We start from the raw sequence: 18,605 nt of genomic DNA, 5'->3' as shown, positions 1-18,605 counted from the left end.
CTTTGCCCATTTTTTGTACCATGCCCATTTGGGGCAGATCTATGGCCCCTTTGCCCTGCCAGAGGGGCATTACTGAGGTATGGTATTTGGCCCATAATTTCTAAGGTGCATATTCTGTGGTTCTTATTTGAGCAAGCCTCCCATTAACTTTTATGGGAGTCTTCAGCAACCTTCACTTGAGTAACTTAGCCCTAAAATTCTACCACCATACTAATCTGTACTTTTTTGTGTGTGCTGCAAGACAGAAATAACGCAGTGCACATGGCCAATTATGTAACTGTAAAAGAAACCAGACAAATACAATATCGCTGGCTTTCCCTTTTGAATGGAGAAATCTGGCTTAATTCTGAACCCATTCCCACTGGTGTTACTGCAATGACTTCAGCGAAGTTACTCCCAATTTATATGGTGTAACTGAGATCAGAATCAAGTCAACAGAATGCATTTCGGTTCTTCGTCGGGCCCTTATATTTTACTTTATTCAAACTTAATTAATTTCAAATGTTAATTGAAATGTTAATTGAAAGCAATTGCATCTGTTGACTTCAATCTGATGTCAACAGATTTTTTAATTATAACAATTTTTGTTTCTATCTTGAATCTAAGCTTTACTTTAACACTCCGTTGGGAGGTCTGGTTTATTTAAAGCTAGAGACTGCCACCTTGTGGATGAAGAACAATGATGCCATATATTCTATACTGCATTCCTAAAATCAGAGAAAAAAGTTACTAAGCGTAGGTCTACACTTAACCCGGTAGTTCGGCGGCGAGCGATCGAACTACTGGGTTTGACTTATCGCGTCTTGTCTGGACGCGATAAGTCGAACCCGGAAGTGCTCGCCGTCGACTGCGGTACTCCTGCTCGGCAAGAGGAGTACTGCGGAGTCGACGGGGGAGCCTGCCTGCCGCGTGTGGACCGAGGTAAGTTCGAACTAAGGTACTTCGAACTTCAGCTACGTTATTCACGTAGCTGAAGTTGCGTACCTTAGTTTGAATTGGGTGGTTAGTGTAGACCTGCCCTAAGAATGAACTTATTAGAAGAATATATTCACTGGTAAATCAAGAATAACTTCATTGAAGAGAATAAAGTTTACACCGGTACAAAACAAACAGTTAAGGGGTGACTTGATCACAGTTTGTAAGTACCTACATGGGGGAACAAAAATTTAACAGTGGCCTCTTTAGTGAAGCAGACAAATGTATAACGGAATCCAATGGCTGGAAGTTGAAACTAGACAGTTTCAGACTGAATAGAAGGCACCATTTTTTTTTTAAAAAGGGTCATGGTGAATTCTCTATCACTGGCAAATTTTAACTGACGATTGGATATTTTTCTAAAAAACATATGCTCTAGTTCAAACAGAAATTCACTCAAGGAAGTCCTACGGCCTGTGCTATACAGGAGGTCAGACTAGATGATCATAATGATCTCTTCTGGCCTTAGAATCTATGAAAATTGGTGTAAATAAAGAAAAGCTTGGGCCAGACAGGGCCAGCGCAACCCATTAGGCGACCTAGGCGGTTGCCTAGGGCGCTAACATTTGGGGGGCGGCGACCGCAGCAGCTGGATCTTCGGCCACCCTGGTCATCGGCAGTATTTCGGGGGCGGGACCTTCCGCCGCCTCTGTCGGGGGCGGCATTTCGGGGGCGGGACCTTCCGCCGCCTAGGGCAGCAAAAAAGCTGGCGGCGCTCCTGGGGCCAGATATCTGTAAAGTCTGCATCAACATTCTACATGTACCAGTAAAAAAAGGAATGGACATTCCATAACTAGTCATTAGCTCACCCCGGGCTTTGACAGCTGACCTACAGTAAGCAAGGGGAAAAAACAAAGCAGTTGATCAATTGAACTTCCTGCTATTATGCAGGAAGGAAAATAATTTCCCATCCCGAGTTAGAAATTAGTTCATTCTCTGAAGCACAAGGACTGCTGTCAGATGTCATTTGTAACATACAGCTTCTTTATGTAAGTATTTGATAACGAACAGAAAATGCTAAAGGCTTCTGTTTGTTAAAATAAAAAAAAGCAAGTACTACTGATGCGACCCTTTACTAAAGCAATATCTGATACAGCTATAACCCTATGTGAACAAGACTCACCATCCCAGAGCAGCCCCTTTGCAGCGAGATCCAGCCTTGCAGCACTTCCACCTCATCGGTTTCCCCCAAACTGGTTCTGCCTACTCCTCCCATAGAGGTGATTTGATATTCAATCCCTTCCAGGAAACAGAGTGCCTTGGTGTGTGTCCAAAACCAACAAACAAACATTAAAACAAGAGAGCTCAAAAGGTCTCAACCTTCAGACCCCTTCCTTACCGGCAGGCTCCCTGTGGCAACAGCCTGTTTCACTGTCTAACCACCAGCTCTGGGCTCCAATCATCCATCTGGGTCAGAGCTACCCTCCTACAACGACTGGCAGGTGATAACCCTCAGCTAGTTCCTAGCTTGAGTCCAGCTTCTTGCCTCACATCAGAGCAGCCTGTCTGTTATCCCCAGCATGCCTGCAACCACTAAATTTTCTGCTTTTAAAGTCCTACCTCCTGCACAGGTGTAGCAGGGTGGGACTAACTGAACTGGGTTGACAGGCCCTTAAAGGGGCAGGCCACTGTGCTACACTATATTTTAAATGATCAATCCCAAATGACAAGCTCTGGCGTGTGAGAGTATTTATAAGGACGGTTCACAAAAATGTGCTCAGTTGTATCTCTGCCAGGGAGCCCAAGGAGATCTCAGGTTGTATTTAGGCAGGGAAATACATCCACGGGAAGCTCTGTGATCCGCTTTGAGCTTCAGCAGCAGTTGCAGAAGCAGTAGGTGAAGAGATGCCTAATATTCCTTCTATCTGTGTCCTTTTAAAATAGAATAGCAGCTCCTGCCCTTCTACACAACTTGTGCTGGGTTTTAGGACCACCAGATCTTCATAGTCTTAGATCCTATGGCTCCTCCTATTGCTCACCCTCAAAAACTCCTTGCAGAGACCTCTCCTTGGCTTTCCGGGCAAAGAAGCTCTCCTGATATCACGTGGATTATAATGCAGGACATCTAGATTCACAGATGTGCTGAAATCCATGCTGCTCTGCCCGTTTGCTTCATTGAAATGGAAGAAAGACTCCTCTGTTAGCTACCTACAATTGGCCATTTATGTGACAGTAGCTGGCTCTACAATACATTATAGAAAACATTTTTAAGAGGAAATCTATAGATTTGAGGCCCACTTACTCATGTTGAGGCATCACATTGACTCCAGTGAGGCACCTCATGACTAAGGGTTGCAAGACTGAGCACTTCACAAGCTTAGGCAGTTATATTCTGTGCACTAATAAGGCAGATGATTCAAATGAAATAATTTTAATTGCAGTCAAGTTCCACAAGCAAGATCCCTCAACTAACACTGCTGTCACCTCGTTAAAAGCAATAAAACATGCTGTCCTTATCCTTCAGACCACACCACTCCCTCCCCCCCTAAATTCTGACATTCACACTGAGGCATCCTAGGAAATATTCACTGTTGCCATTCTTGGCCAAGATGATTTGATATCAAGCAGGGTGAGAAGTAGCTTTGATGCCTAAATGCCATTCACTCATCTCTACCCTAAGCATGAATCTTTCTTTGAAATCGAATGCCTAGGACTCATTTTTAACCCGCCACTGCACAAAACAAACACAGCATGCCTGTGCCACCAAAGCTGTTACAGAACTCAGCTGCTGCCTTTTGAAAAACCTGCTGAGGACTGATCACATTTCTTGTGCATTTCAACTGGCTTCAGGGAAATGCACAAGATATCCAAGGTGTGCTGTGCACCGCATAAGCACACTCTCGCTTCAGAAGGATGAATTCATGTTGGGGACTGAAATGCTATGCGAGCAGGAGTCTGCAGTGCCAGGGCAGCAGCAGGAAGCAGTGATGCAAAGACGAAGATGGGTCTTTACAGCAAAATTGAATTTCAGATGAAGTATATTTTCTCTTCCTGGAATAGGAGTGTGATGCTAGACTCGCTCTACTTCCAATTGCTATAATTATATTGATTCTGAATGACAACTTGGAACAGAAAACTGACTTGTGCTGTGGCTGTGAGAAATTGACAAGAGGCGAAGTAATGAGCAGAGAAGCAATCTTCCTGATTCTGGAGAGTTCATAATTAGACACATTTGCTGAAGTTCTTCAAGTTTGCAGGTTGCGAGACCCAGCTGTGAAGTGGGGTGCATTAACTCCCAGATTGTTGCATCTCTGGGTTAATAGTTTGAATCTGGAAACTTATTATAAATCTAGGGGAAATTACCTTTCTAATGACCTATGGCAAGACCTTCAACATCTCATAATCTAGGAAGATTTCAAGGCTGACTGCTCAGTTCAGATATTCACAGTTCCCAGACTATATTAAAGGATGTAGCCACATCATATTTTCTGAGCAGCAGATTTTCCATGTTCCTAGAAACATAAATGAATAGTGACTCAAATCCATCTTATCTGGGGTGAAATTTTCAAAAGCACCCAAGTGGCTTAGGAACCTAAATCCCATTTTCAAATGGTACTTAGGCACTTAGGAGCCCATGTCTCATTGAAAGTCAATGGGATTTAGGAGCTCAAGTGCTTAAGGGACAGATTTTTAAAGGTATTAAGTGCATAAAGATGCAGATAGGTGCCTAATAAGATTTTCAAAAGCACCTAGGCTCTATTTGAATGGTGTTGATCTCATTAAATACAAAAGGGGTCATGATTATCTAGTGAATGTTATCACTCTACAATGCTTTAATACCACACTTCATTGCATACTTATATTTATCACATTCTAAGACCTGTATGAGTTTTCAAAAACAGGAACTTAAACAATTAATACAGACAATTTCTTCTAATACAAAAAAGTTTGTGGGTGGGTTCTTTAGTTAGTTCATTCCTAGGCTGAATTCTGCCCTCACATGTTCATGTCCAATTCCACCGAAGACAATGTGGTTGCACATGTGTCAACAAAAGTGAAATCTGGCCCACTGTTGTCAAGACAGGGATATTAGCCCGTGCCCCTGAAGTTCCCTATACATTATGTACAATATAGAATATCAAGAAACAGTCTGTGTTGTCTGACAAAACCCAAATTATATTTCTCTAGCTGCCTGGTAGGTTGTCACATGACATTTTTCACAGGTACCCATGTTGCGTTCTTATAATGCTGATCAGGTGCCAGGTTTATTCTCCGAATGTTAAGCTCTGTTGCAAAGGTTCTTGCCCTTTGATAGAAGAAAAGAGACATCTCCCGATCCATAAGGAAATTGTGGTAGATTATTGCGAGTCTTGTGTAAATCTTCAACTGAGCCTTTTTGTTGCCCAAGTCCATGGCAGCTGCAAGTGCCAGATGATAATATCCTGCTGCATCAAAAGGATCCTGAAATAAAAAGGTATATACGTTATATTAAGAAGTATATAAACCTGGCTTCCGAGCAGTAGTTTATTAGATATCAAAGCAAGAGATAATTTGGGTCCCAAGCCTAAATGCTGTACTCAGGCAAAATTCAGGATTAGACACTTACAGCTAGATTTTGTAAGGTATTTAGCCCCCCCTAAAGATGCAGATAGGTGCCTAGTGAGATTTTTAAAACATCTAAGCAGATTAGGCCCTGAATTCCCACTCTATCCCTTAGATAGCTATCAACCAGTCTCTTCTCTCCATATCTTTATTGAGATATTGCTGTATGGTCCATCCTTTTTTCTAATGCTTTCTCAGATATTTTACCTACCCTATCTATAGGTTATTCTACACAATAGCATGCAATTTCAACGTATGAGTATTACTTTTTTCTCTGTCTAATGTATGTTGAATTTTTTTTTAAATCTGTTTTGTGAATGTGAATGTAGTGTTTGTGAAAAGTGCTGGATTGACAGCTGTGAAGACTGCAAACTTTGTTTATCCACAGAACAAACAGTGGAGCCACCTTCCCCATACTGCACCATGACTATGCTTCAGCCCAGAACAAGGGGGACCACCTCCAGGGAGGAGGATGGCAGTTCAGGTTCCGTGTTTATTTGGTCCCTGGTCTCTCTACCAAGAGCACCAATAGGTATGAGAGTTCATAAACAGTATTCTAGAAATCTGTCCTTGATGAACTTGTACCAGGTACTAGAAAGCTCCATATTCCATTAAAAATGCACTGAGCTATCTAATCCCCACAGCTCTGAGCTATTCCACTCAAAATACATAGGTAGCAGGATTATCCAGGTGAAATGTCTGGGCTGACACATAAGATGATGCAAACATATTTTCCACAGTTGTTATTTGAGTACCTCATTCTATGCTGCCCCTCACACTTGGGAGATGCTCCCTGTAAACATCCACAAAACTAATTCGTTATCTTCCTTCAGACCTTCGTCAAAACTCTCTTTTTCCATGATGCCTACAAAAAACTTGAAAATAGATATGCTGCTGGCATGCTGAGACCACAGTCTATCGTGCTGATCAATATTATCTCATTGTGTCCTTGTATTGTATTGGGGCAGGGACTTTGATTTTGTTCTGTATTTGTATAGGACCTAACATAATGGGATCCTTGTCCACAACTACAGCTCCTAGGCGCTACAGCAATCAATCAATCAAAAATATTTCTCACCTTTAGGTCATAGAATATAATGTCTCCTAGGATTAGATACACTTTCACATAATACATTGTTTCCTCATCAAATTCCAGAGGAGAGGAGCAAAGAGACAACGCTTTTAAGTAAAAGTGTTCAGCAAGTTCATTCTGACCCAGGCAATGATGGATAGTAGCCAGTCTGTGATATGCTATTCGTTCATTTAGCTGATTTCCTAGTGAAATAACACGTGAATCAGGATACAATCTAAGAGACAATGAGAAGATACATTCTCTCACACTGGGATATGTGAGATGTTTTGCTTTAAGTATTATTTCTGTTCTAGTTTTCATTTTATTTAGTTCTGGTAATTAAACTTTATTCTATATAAAATCACTTTGCCCGACTAAACCCAAGGCCAAATACTGCAGTGCTGATTTCTAAGTAAGAATTGCTGAATCTAAGTAGTTAGATGCCCCCCCCACACACACACACTGCAGTATGATTGCCTTTAAAATATTTGAAAATAAAAATGATAGCAATTGCTCTCTTTCTTCTTTTCCAGCCTATGGAAGATACATATTGATTCCTTTTTAGGTTTATGATTAAATATTTGGGTGAGAGAGTGGGTGTGTCATACGTCTTTGTGAGGACTCTAGCATCAAACAATGGTTTTCTTAGCACTGGTTAGATTATTTAGTATTTTATGGTTGGTGGTACCATACCCCATATCAAAGGAGATAATCTCTGTTAGTAGGATCTCAGGTCTTGACTACATTCTTATCACTAGATCTGACTGAAATAGCCTTAATTTCAATAACATTTTCCATCAAAAATTTTCACCAATCCCCCACCCACCACCCCCAAAAAAAATTCTGATCAAAGATTTTGTCAAAAATTTCTGTTCTTTCAACTGGCTCTAGAGTTGATCAGTGACGTTTAACAATCGAAAAATGTTAAGTTTCAGTAAGTTAGACATTACCAACATTTGGGGGGGGGGGAAGTAACAAATTTTGACAAATATCCCAAATTCTTTATTGATTTTTTTATCAGCTCTATTCATCACTGAAGAAAGGAAGGAGTCAAAGTCACCGGTAGTGCCCTAGACAGCACTTTATGGCTACTTGTAATTAATTAGTATTAATCACTCCTTAGGTGAAAGGAGGAGAGGAAGGATGCTCCGGTGGTTGGGGCATTAGCCTGGGACTTGGCAGACCTGGATTCTACCTCTGCTCTACCACAAATTTTTTGTGCTACCTTGGGCAAGTCATTTAGTCTCTTCGTGCCTTAGTTCCCCACCTGTAAAATGGGGGTAATAGCACTTCCCTACCTCATAGATGTCTTTTCAGTATAAATACATTAAAGGTTGTGAGGCACTCAGATAATGGGGAACAAGGGACTTGTTAATTTCGCCTTGTGAATTTTCCATAAACACAGGAATCTAGCAGATTCAGGTACACAATAAGAACCATATCTTGTCTCTCATTATGTTAACAGACTGTTCCATATTCTCTGGTCAGCATGGAAGGTGCAACATGTCAGATCAAGTCTCCATTCCTCATGTACAGTAAATGAGACCTGGAGAGGGTTAATGCTAACAATTGCTAGATTTCAGATGGCCTCATCTGGAAATTGCCCCCTGAAACATGTAATATTTACAGTTCTGTGAGCGAATTAGAAAAATGTTAGATAGAACATTACTGGACTAAGCTAAGTTAAGAAATGTAACAAAAATCAGAACTCAAGAACTGACACCTGTTCCAGCTAGAGGGGATCCAAAACAGAAGTGAAAATGGTATTGGCTTCCTAGCACACAAAACCTTGGCAAGAAGCATCATGAAATTCAAAGGAGGAAGTGACAACTCTTTTCTAGAATTCTGTCAATCAATAATCTGTGAATATTAGCTTTACCTAAATTCACACTAAGTGTGAGGGATACTTGTGCATATTCCAGACTGTCCTCATAATCCTGTAGATTTAACAGCAATTGCACTAGTTTGTTGCATAATCGGAGTTCTGCCTTTTTGTTTCCAGTCTTAATGGCAAGTGGAAGAGCCCTGTCCTGAAATAAGCACATGCATAAAGAGATCAGTTTAGTTATTGCTGAAGCCCAGAAATGTGTGTACTCATAACAGCTATGGCACATATTCTTCTCACGTTTAGCAAATTCTGTACTTTGCTTTATGCACATAGGGCCAAATCCCAGTTTTATCAAAGTGAACGGTTGCTTTGCAATTTACTTCAGTGAAACCAGGGATTTGAGAGAATTCAGAGTAGTAATACAGAACAGCTTGTAAAGCTCTTTGGGGCAGGAAAAGTCTGTTTGGGCCTAGCACAATGGCGTCCGTGACTGGGACCGCTATGTGCCACCACAATACAAATAATAAATAACAATCACTAACCCTGTAGAATGACACTGCTTTTTCCCTCTCCCAGGTACCATTGAAAAATATGTCTCCTGCAGCTTCAAACAATTCGACTCCTAAGTTTGGATCCCCATTACAAAGAGCAGCATCTTGAGCAACCTAGCAAGAAAAATGCACATTCTGTTATAAAGTAATTTTTACTCATTCAGAACTAAAACCCCATAATGAAATACCACTGTATACGGGTTTTGGTACCTGCTGTACAGAATTATAAACATTAGAGACACAAGGTCTTCTTACATCATCTTATCTATCTCTTTTTCACTGTAGGGCTGTTCGGTTCAATATACAGTATTCTTTAGTGCTGTAGCATACATACTCAATTGCTACAACATATACACTTTAACAGCTAATATAGATAGAAACAGTAGTTGACAATTGGATATTTCAAAGAGTGAGGGTTTATAGCTCAGGTTTAAGTCTATGGCCAAAGGCTCTAATTATGTATCTGAGTGAGGTTCCCTTAAAGTGAACAAAGAATTTGTCCCTCTGTCTTGCTGCTAGGAAATGAATTTATGCCATTTCAGACACAGTGAAATGTCAGGACACACCTAATAAAACAAAGGAATGCTGCCATGTACAGGATACTCAGTTATTGATCCCGAAGGATATAATTTACAAGACATAGTGGGGAAAAAGCATCTGCATGAAGCAAATTAAGTATTCCTACTGTATCAATATTACAGCCATGTATATTGCAACAGTACAGCAGAACCTTGTTAATTCATTCAATGGCCATTGCAATGCAATGATTCTTGCAAATGATTAAATTGTGTGAACAGGCAAACAAGAGAACATACATTAAAAAGAGAATGCAACACCAACTGCATTTTATTAATTTATTTGACAAGAGTAGTTTCATTTTAATTATGATCATCACAAAACTGTACAGCAAGTCTAAGTAATTTGAGACTTTCCAGTCTGCTCAGATGAAGTACAGTATAAAGTGTGTGGATTAGTTTAGCAAAAATTAGTAAGACTGTAGTGTATCTTTTCTAAAAGGGGCCAGTATTCTTGGTAACAGATTGTAAAGCTCTTTGGGGCATTCCAGAGGGGTGACTGAATGACTCACAGAGAATAGTATTCAATAAACACAGTCTCACTTTCTGCACATAGCGTGTCCATAGTCAAATTAGAGTTTCAAAGAAATCTCAGTCATACTTTAAAATGAACTCCTTCCCAATGGGCTCATGCTCCTTTTTGTTCACTTTCTGCAAACATCTTAACAATAGAGTTTTACTACTCTTTTATTTAATTTCTATTTGTGTTATGGTAGTTAGGGGCCTATTATGTACTCATAGTAAAAGACAATCCCAGCCTCCAAACAGTTTACAATCTAAATAGAGAAGAGAAGGGCTACAAAAATGACCATGGAAGAGCTTCCATATGAGAAGAGATTAAAAACACTGGGACTGTTCAGATTAGAAAAAAGAGATGACTAAGGGGAAATATGATAAAGGTCTATAAAATCATGAATGATGTGGAGAAAGTAAATAAGGAAGTGTTTTTTACCCCTTCACATTACACAAGAACCAGGGGTCACCCAATGAAATTAATAAGCAGCAGATTTAAAACAAACAAAAGGAAGTACTTCTTCACATAATGCTCAATCAACCCACGGAGCTCGTTGCCAGGGGATGTTGTGAAGGACACACCTATAATTGGGTTCACAAACAGAATTAGATAGCCATTGATGGCCCTATCGTCCATAAACTTATTAGCCAAGATGGTCAGGGATGCAACCCCATGCTCTGGGTGTTCCTAGTCCTCTGACTGCCAGATGCTGGGACTAGATGACATGGATGGATCACTCAATAATTGCCCCATTCTGTCCATTCCCTCTGAAGCATCTGGCATTGTCCAGTGTCAGAAGACAGGATACCGGGCTAGATGGACCATGGTCTGACCCAGTATGATCATTCTTATGTTCTTATGAGCATAGTAGTCATTCCCCAAATGATGTTTCATAGTCAAACAGCAAATCACTAAAACCAGAATTTTGCATAGACATGCTGATAGACCTTTAACAAAGCAGCCCAAATAATTCAAAACAAGAGCTCTTTTGGCTCATTATATTATACAGTTTCTCTTTTGCTACATCACCCATAGTAATCTCATCTGTATCTCATTCATCATTCTTTTCTACAGGAGGTACAGTTATTTTAAAGCCTAGATAAAATTCAGCATACCTGAATATAAAGATCCACTAGCTCATTCTGCCTCAAAATATAATAGATCTTTCCTGCCTGAAGCCAGGCATATGCCTCTTTCTCTTTCTTCTGAAGATCTATAAATATTCCAAGGCTTCTTTTGGTATATTCCAGAGCTGATTTGTAAGCCCTAGGAAAAAGTAGAAAGAAAGTAAATCCTAATAACTGAGTATATATGTATAACTTTGTGATGCATATCATCCTTGTGTAATAAAAAGTGGGTTTACTATTTTCTGTCAGATTTCAAAATTCCTTCTTTTCATGGTATAATATTTCCCAGATGTTTTTGGTAAATAACCAGCTTCTCACATTTTTCACCTCTTCGAGTTTCGTTTTGTTTGATTCTTTCATCTCTCTGCTTTGTTAAATTCCCAGTATAATAAAGTAATATTTTAGGATAGTTTCTTCCAGATATGTTCTTTCTTGTGAACAGTATCAGAGACAGATTGAAATAACCTCTCCTTGGCCCTGAATCTGCTGCCATGATGGTTAGTTCCTACAGTCCTTGTAGTAGAGTATTATGGTGCATTATGGGAGGAGGGATAGCTCAGTGGTCTGAACATTGGCCTGCTAAACCCAGGGTTGTGAGCTCAATCCTTGAGGGGGCCACATAGGGATCTGGGGCAAAAATCAGTACTTGGTCCTGCTAGTGAAGGCAGGGGGCTGGACTCGATGACTTTTCGGGGTCCCTTCCAGTTCTATGAGATAGGTATATCTCCATATTAAAAAAAAACAAGTTATTTTCTTTCCAGACTGGTGCATTAAATCACAAAAAATAAACCTGTTTTCACTATATCACCTTGAGCTGTAATCTAAGCAAGGTTAGGCCTGATCAGTACCCGTGTGAGAGACCTCTGAAGAAAACCCAGATGCTTCTTAAGCTGATGTTACTAACTCAGTAGATGGCACTCTTCCCTTGGAGTCAGTGCTAGGACACTGCTCTTGAAAGAGATGTCTTTCTGATGAGATAAGCTAGATTCTGATCACTTGTGCTCATAAATATCAACATAACACTTTTCACTAGATGTGTAAGCCCTACTGATCTGTCTCAGGAATTCACCTGAGAATATTCTCAAATCACAGAAGCAGTCAACCAGTCATCCTGACCACATTCCCAATACATCCTTTCCCCTGAACATACAGCATAAGCATATCAAATAACATATTAAGAACGACACCATATTACAATGAATCCTTAACACAAACTATTTCAAACCTCAAACATTAGCAATGCTTTAACAATACGTACCTTGTTAATGAAATGATTTCCCAAGGAGTATAAAAGACATGCCATAAACAGCATAGGGCTCCAATCCTGCAATCAGACCCACAGGGCAGATCCTTGTCTTGTGAACTCAGTGGGACTCTGCACAGGTACAAGGATCGTCTGGCATGGATTCAATTGCAGGATCGGGGCCAAGCTGGTTTGAGTCCACAGCCATTAGTGCAGACCACTTCCAGGATTTAGACTCCATTTCAGCCAAAGTATTTCATATCTGGTATCCCATACCTTAGCAACAAGGAGGACTCCACTTCCTTGGTAGCTAAAAAAATACAAGCCTGATTTTCAAAAAAGTGGCCATAGGTTGGAAGGGTATTAAAAAAACAAACAAAACCACCCACAAGAACTAGCGTGACCCTTCAAAGCTCTCTCTTCATAATAGCAAAATGTTTTCTGTAGAAGACAAATACACACTTTTTACTACTTCCTAGGGCTCCAATTATCCACAGACCTTCAGAATGCGGTTCCTAATATTGATGACTTTACAATTTAACATCACAGACTAGAGGTTGAGTAAAGGCCAAGAATCATAATTCAGTAATCTGCCAAATTCACATATGGGCCTATCAAGGCTGAATCCCCACTCTGTCACTCTAAAAATTAATACTTGCCACTCCAGGCTTCTATTAAACTCTCAAGGTTACAGCTTTTCTCTGACCTTGGCTTGGTAAACGCTGCCACCACCCAAATGCAAAAACCCTTTGGACCCAGGAAGGACACTTGGGAATTCCTCCCTTTTGGGTACCCTCAAGCCCTTTCACGCCCCCTCCGGGGAAGAGCTGAGAAAGAAAACAAAGGAAATTAGCTGTGGCCACCAGCTAATTAAACAACACATGCACAAACCTCTTAGGATACCAAAAGTCCAATCCTGTTCTAAAAAAAGGTAAATTTTATTAAAAACAAAAAGAAAGAAAATACACCTGGAACGTAGGCTTTTGCTAGATTTTAAAAGAGAAATTCCAAAAATTAAGCAACCAAAATAGCTTTTTTGGGGGTTCAGCTTAAAGGTTACAAGCAAACAAAAGCATCTGGGGTTAGCACAGAGGAGATCCACAAACCTTAAAAAATAAACAGAAATTAACCTGATCGCGTCTAGCTAAACATTCTGATCTACTTACACCTTTGAGTTGTTAAAAGTAGTTCTAGATATGATCTGATGATTTTCATATCTGGTTCAAACTTTACACAGCATTCCTGCCTCCCTGTCTCTTCAGCCCGGAGAGCAACAGACAAAGGGAAAGTTTCTTTCCCATTTTAAAAAATTATAGCCTTCCCACTGGCTCTTTTGGTCAGGTGCCCACTCCTTTTCTTTTACCTGTGGGCTTGTTAACCCTTTACAGGTAAAGCAAGTAGAGAACAGCTACCAAGAGTAATTTTACAGCTAACTGGCCGGCCGGCCGGTTATCAAAGGGAACTACTCCCCCCCTCTTCATTTATCACAGGGCCATTTGGGACTAAGGATCCCAGGTGACATGAAATCCACGTATTAAAACACACACAAAAGAATCAGCCTCTTCAATTGGTTAAAATCCAACTAACCTATGGATTTTAACTGTCTCCTTATTCTACTCCAACTCCTCCTAAGGGTTTGCCCAGAGTTTACTATCATTAAGCATCACACAGCAGTTAATAATAACATATTCTCAAAATCAGCCACTTGAACTTCAGCCCCTATAGCTAATTAAAATAGCTCTGCTTGACCACTGTGACTCAGACCTGGACTGAGGCTAATCGTCTGTAAAGCATATCAAGTCCTCAAGTGATTGCATTATTGAATTTATCAACAACAGTCTTAAAAAGTCAGGTATGTATAAGGTTGAGCTGAGTCCAATACAGCGGCTTTGAGAATATATCCCCAAAACTTGAAAAACCCTCTTGACCAAGCTTGGTTTAAAGCATTCTAGAGTCTCAAATAAATGACCCCCACTTAATCTGAGATGAAATAGCCCTAATCAGAGGAATCAAAATGGAGGGGGGAAAAAACATCCAGATAATGCATCCAGCACAGATCTCAAAATCACTGAACAATTGCTCAGCAAGCGACACATGCAAAGCCTCTCTCTTCCTCCCAGTCCCTGGGTAAGACACTTTTAATTATTATAGCTGTAGATCGACTCTTGCAGTCAGCTCCTTTGTTTTTTCTTTAGTTAAACCAAATGAATATTACTCCTGGGGGAATTCTGCGCCACTGCCCAATGCAGAATTTTGCAGAAATTAACACTGTGCACAAAGAATTTCTTTTCACCCACAGAAATGGGCTGCAATGCTGCTAGCCACCACGAGGGGCCACTCGACTCCGCAGAGCCCCGCTTGCATATAGAAGACACTTCTGAGGGGAGGGAGAGGGAGCTAGATCAATGGTTTTCATACTGTGGGTCACAACCCAGTACTGGGTTGCGGAATGTAAGGCACTGGGTCACGGCGGCTCTGGTCAGCACCACCTACTGGGCAGTTAAAAGTCCCATCGGTGGTGCTGCCTGGCTAAGGCAGGCTAGTTCCTACCTGTTCTGACACCTGAGCTGTGCCCCAGAAGTGGCCAGCAGCAGGTCTGGCTCCTAGGTGCCCGAGGTAAGCCTGCACCCCAATCCCCTGCCCCATCCCTGAACCCCCCCAAACCCAGAGTCCCTTCCTGCACCCCAAGCCTCTCATCCCAGCCCCACCCTGAAGCCTGCACCCCCAGCCCAGAGCCCTGACCCCCTCCCGCACCCCAACCCCCTGACCCAGCCCAGAGCCCCCTCCCACACTCTGAACCCCTCATTCCTGGCCCCACCCCACAGCCTTCACCCCAACCCTCCGCCCCAGACCTGAGCCCCTCCCACACCCCAAACCCCTCATCTCCAGCTCCGTTGGGTGGTGGGCATCAACAATTTTCTTCAACTGGGTCACCAGAAAAAAAGTTTGAAAACCACTGAGTTAGAGGATTCCTGGCAGCTGCAGTTCCCAGCATGCCCTGAGGGAAGGAGAGGGTGGCACTCAGGAAACTCCATGCATGCCTGGGACCAAGCATCAGGGTGTTTCTCCCTCTGGATCCCTTGGCTCAGGGCTGGGGGGGGGAGGAGGAGGAGGAGGATGGGTGTCTGGGCAAGGGGGAACCTTGCAGCTGGGCTTTGTGGGGGAGGGTGTATTGGCTGGGGGAGCCCCCACAGATGAGCTCTGGTGGGGAGAGGGTTGTGGGTGTCTGGCCCCCTGGCTGGGCTCTGGGCGGGGGTGGGGAAGGGGGCAGAGAAACAGGAACTGGGTTGTCATAGGGGTTTCTTTAACTCTCTACTCCTGGGGAAATTTGTGTGTGTGTCCATATTGTTACAGACATACTTGCTGATTGGTATTTTGAAATAAATTACCAAAATAATTGACACTGGCATGATTATGTAGTGTTATTTTAACAAATAAAATTTGCAGAATTTTAAAATATTGTGCACTGAATTTTTAATATTTTGGTGCAGAATTTTTATTTTTTTGGCACAGACTGTCCCCAGGAGAAGAACGAGAAGCTCCTAGAAATGAAAGCTAGATGGCAGTGGCCAAAACCTGACCCTATGCAAGTGTCCACACATTTTATCTATTCGTGTCAGTTCTGACCAGCCATGCCTTCTAGGAATTGAGGTTTTCCTTGGTACGGACAGCTAACTGCACCATGTTTTGCTGTGGTTTTATGATGTGGGCCCTTCACATATACTCAGGACCAAGTACAGTTGGCCAGGTGCTGTGGAGATACAGAGGTAGGTGGGGAGAGGAATCAGTCTGCAGAGGCCACAGAGCAGCCATGCTGACACTCTGCAGTGGTTATTTTTTTCCCAGTGACTGATGTAGAGCACTTACATGGCCTCTCTCTCAGGGAGAGAATGGGAGGATCCTCACAGACACAGATCCTTAGCTCAGCTCCTGGCTTGCCCACAGTCACCTCTCTCCCGGCTCCTCTATGCTACTACCTAGGGGATATATGTGTAAGAGGACTGTCCTTTGCCAGGGCTGCATGCCTCACTTGGATCCAGCCTCCCACACTTGCGCAGTGGAACTATGCTGCTCAAAGGCCATCAACATCCACAGAGACGGGGACAGGATTTGCCCCTAAATAAAATAGTTTTTCTAGATGTCCTCTTGCAATTAGGCTAGTAACATTACACTCATTTCACTGGGGATGCAGGCCTGATGCAAACCCAGGAAGTGTAATAACCCACTCTATTGGTGACATCTGATTTCAAGTCTCAGGTAACTGGAGCACCAGAATCACTAATGCAGACAATAAAGTGAGGAGTTTGATCCTGATGTCCTGTGGTCAACACCCAGGGTGATGTACTCTGAACAAAGAAGCACCAAGCACAGCTGCATCTAAAAAGTATTTGAATCACTTCTGACTGGCAGTATGGAACTTTGCAGGTGTCCCCAGTATACAAGTAAAACCACAGACAGGCAGAGTATTATAGCAGAAGGATAGATAACTTTTGTTAACATCGGTCACAGCAGGGACACCAATAGGGCAAATTTTCAGAAGAGTTCAGCTTGTGGAGGGCTGCTGAGGATGGCCCCAACTGTGAGTGCTGAGCACTGGAAAATCTGGCCTGGAGTTCATTTGAAAATCTGCACCAATTAAACTCTCAGCTGTGAAGGCAGACTCTGCAATTCCAAGCTAAGGCATATTGGCAGAACAGTGTGGGAGAAGACTGTCCTGCCATTGCCAATACCCTGCCTGCTGACCTTACCCTCCAGAGCTAAATCTTTTCATGAGTACAAAACAAAACAAAAAACAGTCGTTTAAATAGACCTCACCTTTCTGTGCCTAAAGAGAGATACAACTGACTGATGGTTTCCAAAATTTGTCCCTCCAAAACTTTGTCTGACATTTTCCTAGCCAAGGACAGTTGATATTCATTGTAAATGACACACTGAGCTTCATTTGGAACAACTGTAGTGTAGAATTGACACAGCAACTGAACAGCTTGGAGCTGACCTGGGAAAACAGATTAGGAAATAGAAATGAATACTCAACATGAATCTTTATTTTAAACAAAAATGAAATGAGGCTTAAGTGAACTCACTCCTGTTGTAATCCGGAATTGCTGGAACATTGTCAGACATAATATCTTTTTCAGACATTGCCCTGTACCATGGCAGATGTACACTCCACTGCCACATACCCCCTCTGCCTTAACTAGTGAAGACTGGAGATGACCTCATGCTTTGTGTCTGGAATAAAAGGTGCTAAAAGCACTGTTCTTTCTGCATCTCCTGCCTGCCGGTCAATGAAGTGTCATTCAGAAAGACCAACAGTGTAGCTGTTCTTGCCACCAGGTGGATCAAGTAAGTGAAAAACTTTCCTTAATTTTTACAATTTAAAATTAAAATTGATGTCCTCCACATTTACTACACAGTTCATTTCCACTCCAGATACTGCTGGGCACACAGGCATTTTTCATTTACTTTTATTTTTGAACTAGTTTCTTTCTGTCAAGATTTTCATTTTCTACATAATTTCTGACAACCCTAAAAAGTATTCAAAGAGCAAGGACTTTGCCTCAGTTACTTCTCTTTGCCAAATAGTATGTGATCATATCATTAAAGATGGTCTCATGATGCATTCACACAAAGGGACCTGAATTGAAGTAACCTCTGAGATCTTAATTCTGGCATTTCTGAATGCCTGACTTTGCAACCTATCAATTGAAGGTATGAACTTCATTACCATAGCATCTGAGCTCCTTGCAATCTTTAATGTCTTTATCCTCACAACACCCCTGTGAGGTAGGGTATTATGATCATGGCCTACAAACAGAGAAGTTAGATAAAAACATATAGTACTCTGTTTTATTTCTTAATCTCCAGAACTTTAACACACAAGAACTAAAAAACAGAGAGAGAGAAACAGGGGCGGCTCTACCTTTATTGCCGCCCCAAGCACGGCAGGCAGGCTGCCTTTGGCGGCATGCCTGGAGGAGGTCCACGGTCCCGCGGATTCGGTGGCATGCCTGCGGGAGGTCCGCCGGTCCCGCGGCTTCGGGGTACCCGCCGCCAAATTGCCGCCGAATCCATGAGACCGGCGGACCTCCCGCAGGCATGCCGCCGAAGGCTGCCTGACTGCCGCCCTCGCAGGGACCGGCAGGGCACCCCCCGTGGCTTGCTGCCCCAGGCACGC

At 42.1% G+C, this 18,605-nt stretch overlaps 1 protein-coding gene across 5 annotated transcripts in view; it reads right to left on the bottom strand.

Moving 5' to 3' along the window:
- Nucleotides 1-4,724: 4,724 nt before the first annotated feature.
- SH3TC1 (SH3 domain and tetratricopeptide repeats 1) overlaps nt 4,725-18,605 on the bottom strand; it is a 53,921-nt gene continuing 40,040 nt past the window's right edge. For 3 of the 5 annotated variants that reach the window (XM_026648065.1, XM_026648066.1, XM_026648069.1), the window contains 6 exons: nt 17,243-17,423; nt 11,173-11,323; nt 8,960-9,082; nt 8,469-8,619; nt 6,596-6,792; nt 4,725-5,376 (listed from right to left, as the gene is read on the bottom strand). In XM_026648065.1, coding sequence (XP_026503850.1) covers nt 5,119-5,376; nt 6,596-6,792; nt 8,469-8,619; nt 8,960-9,082; nt 11,173-11,323; nt 17,243-17,423 — 1,061 coding nt within the window. In that variant the 3' untranslated portion in view covers nt 4,725-5,118. Of the gene's footprint in view, nt 5,377-6,595; nt 6,825-8,468; nt 8,620-8,959; nt 9,083-11,172; nt 11,324-17,242; nt 17,424-18,605 lie in introns of those variants that run through there. The other 2 variants (XM_026648068.1, XM_026648067.2) reach the window with 2 other exon arrangements.

This window comes from Terrapene carolina, unplaced genomic scaffold (genome assembly GCF_002925995.2).
Source record: "Terrapene carolina triunguis isolate 2854851 unplaced genomic scaffold, T_m_triunguis-2.0 Scaffold66, whole genome shotgun sequence".
Classification (NCBI taxonomy): Eukaryota; Metazoa; Chordata; order Testudines; family Emydidae; genus Terrapene; species Terrapene triunguis.
This window is presented reverse-complemented; position numbering and strand designations above follow the sequence as displayed.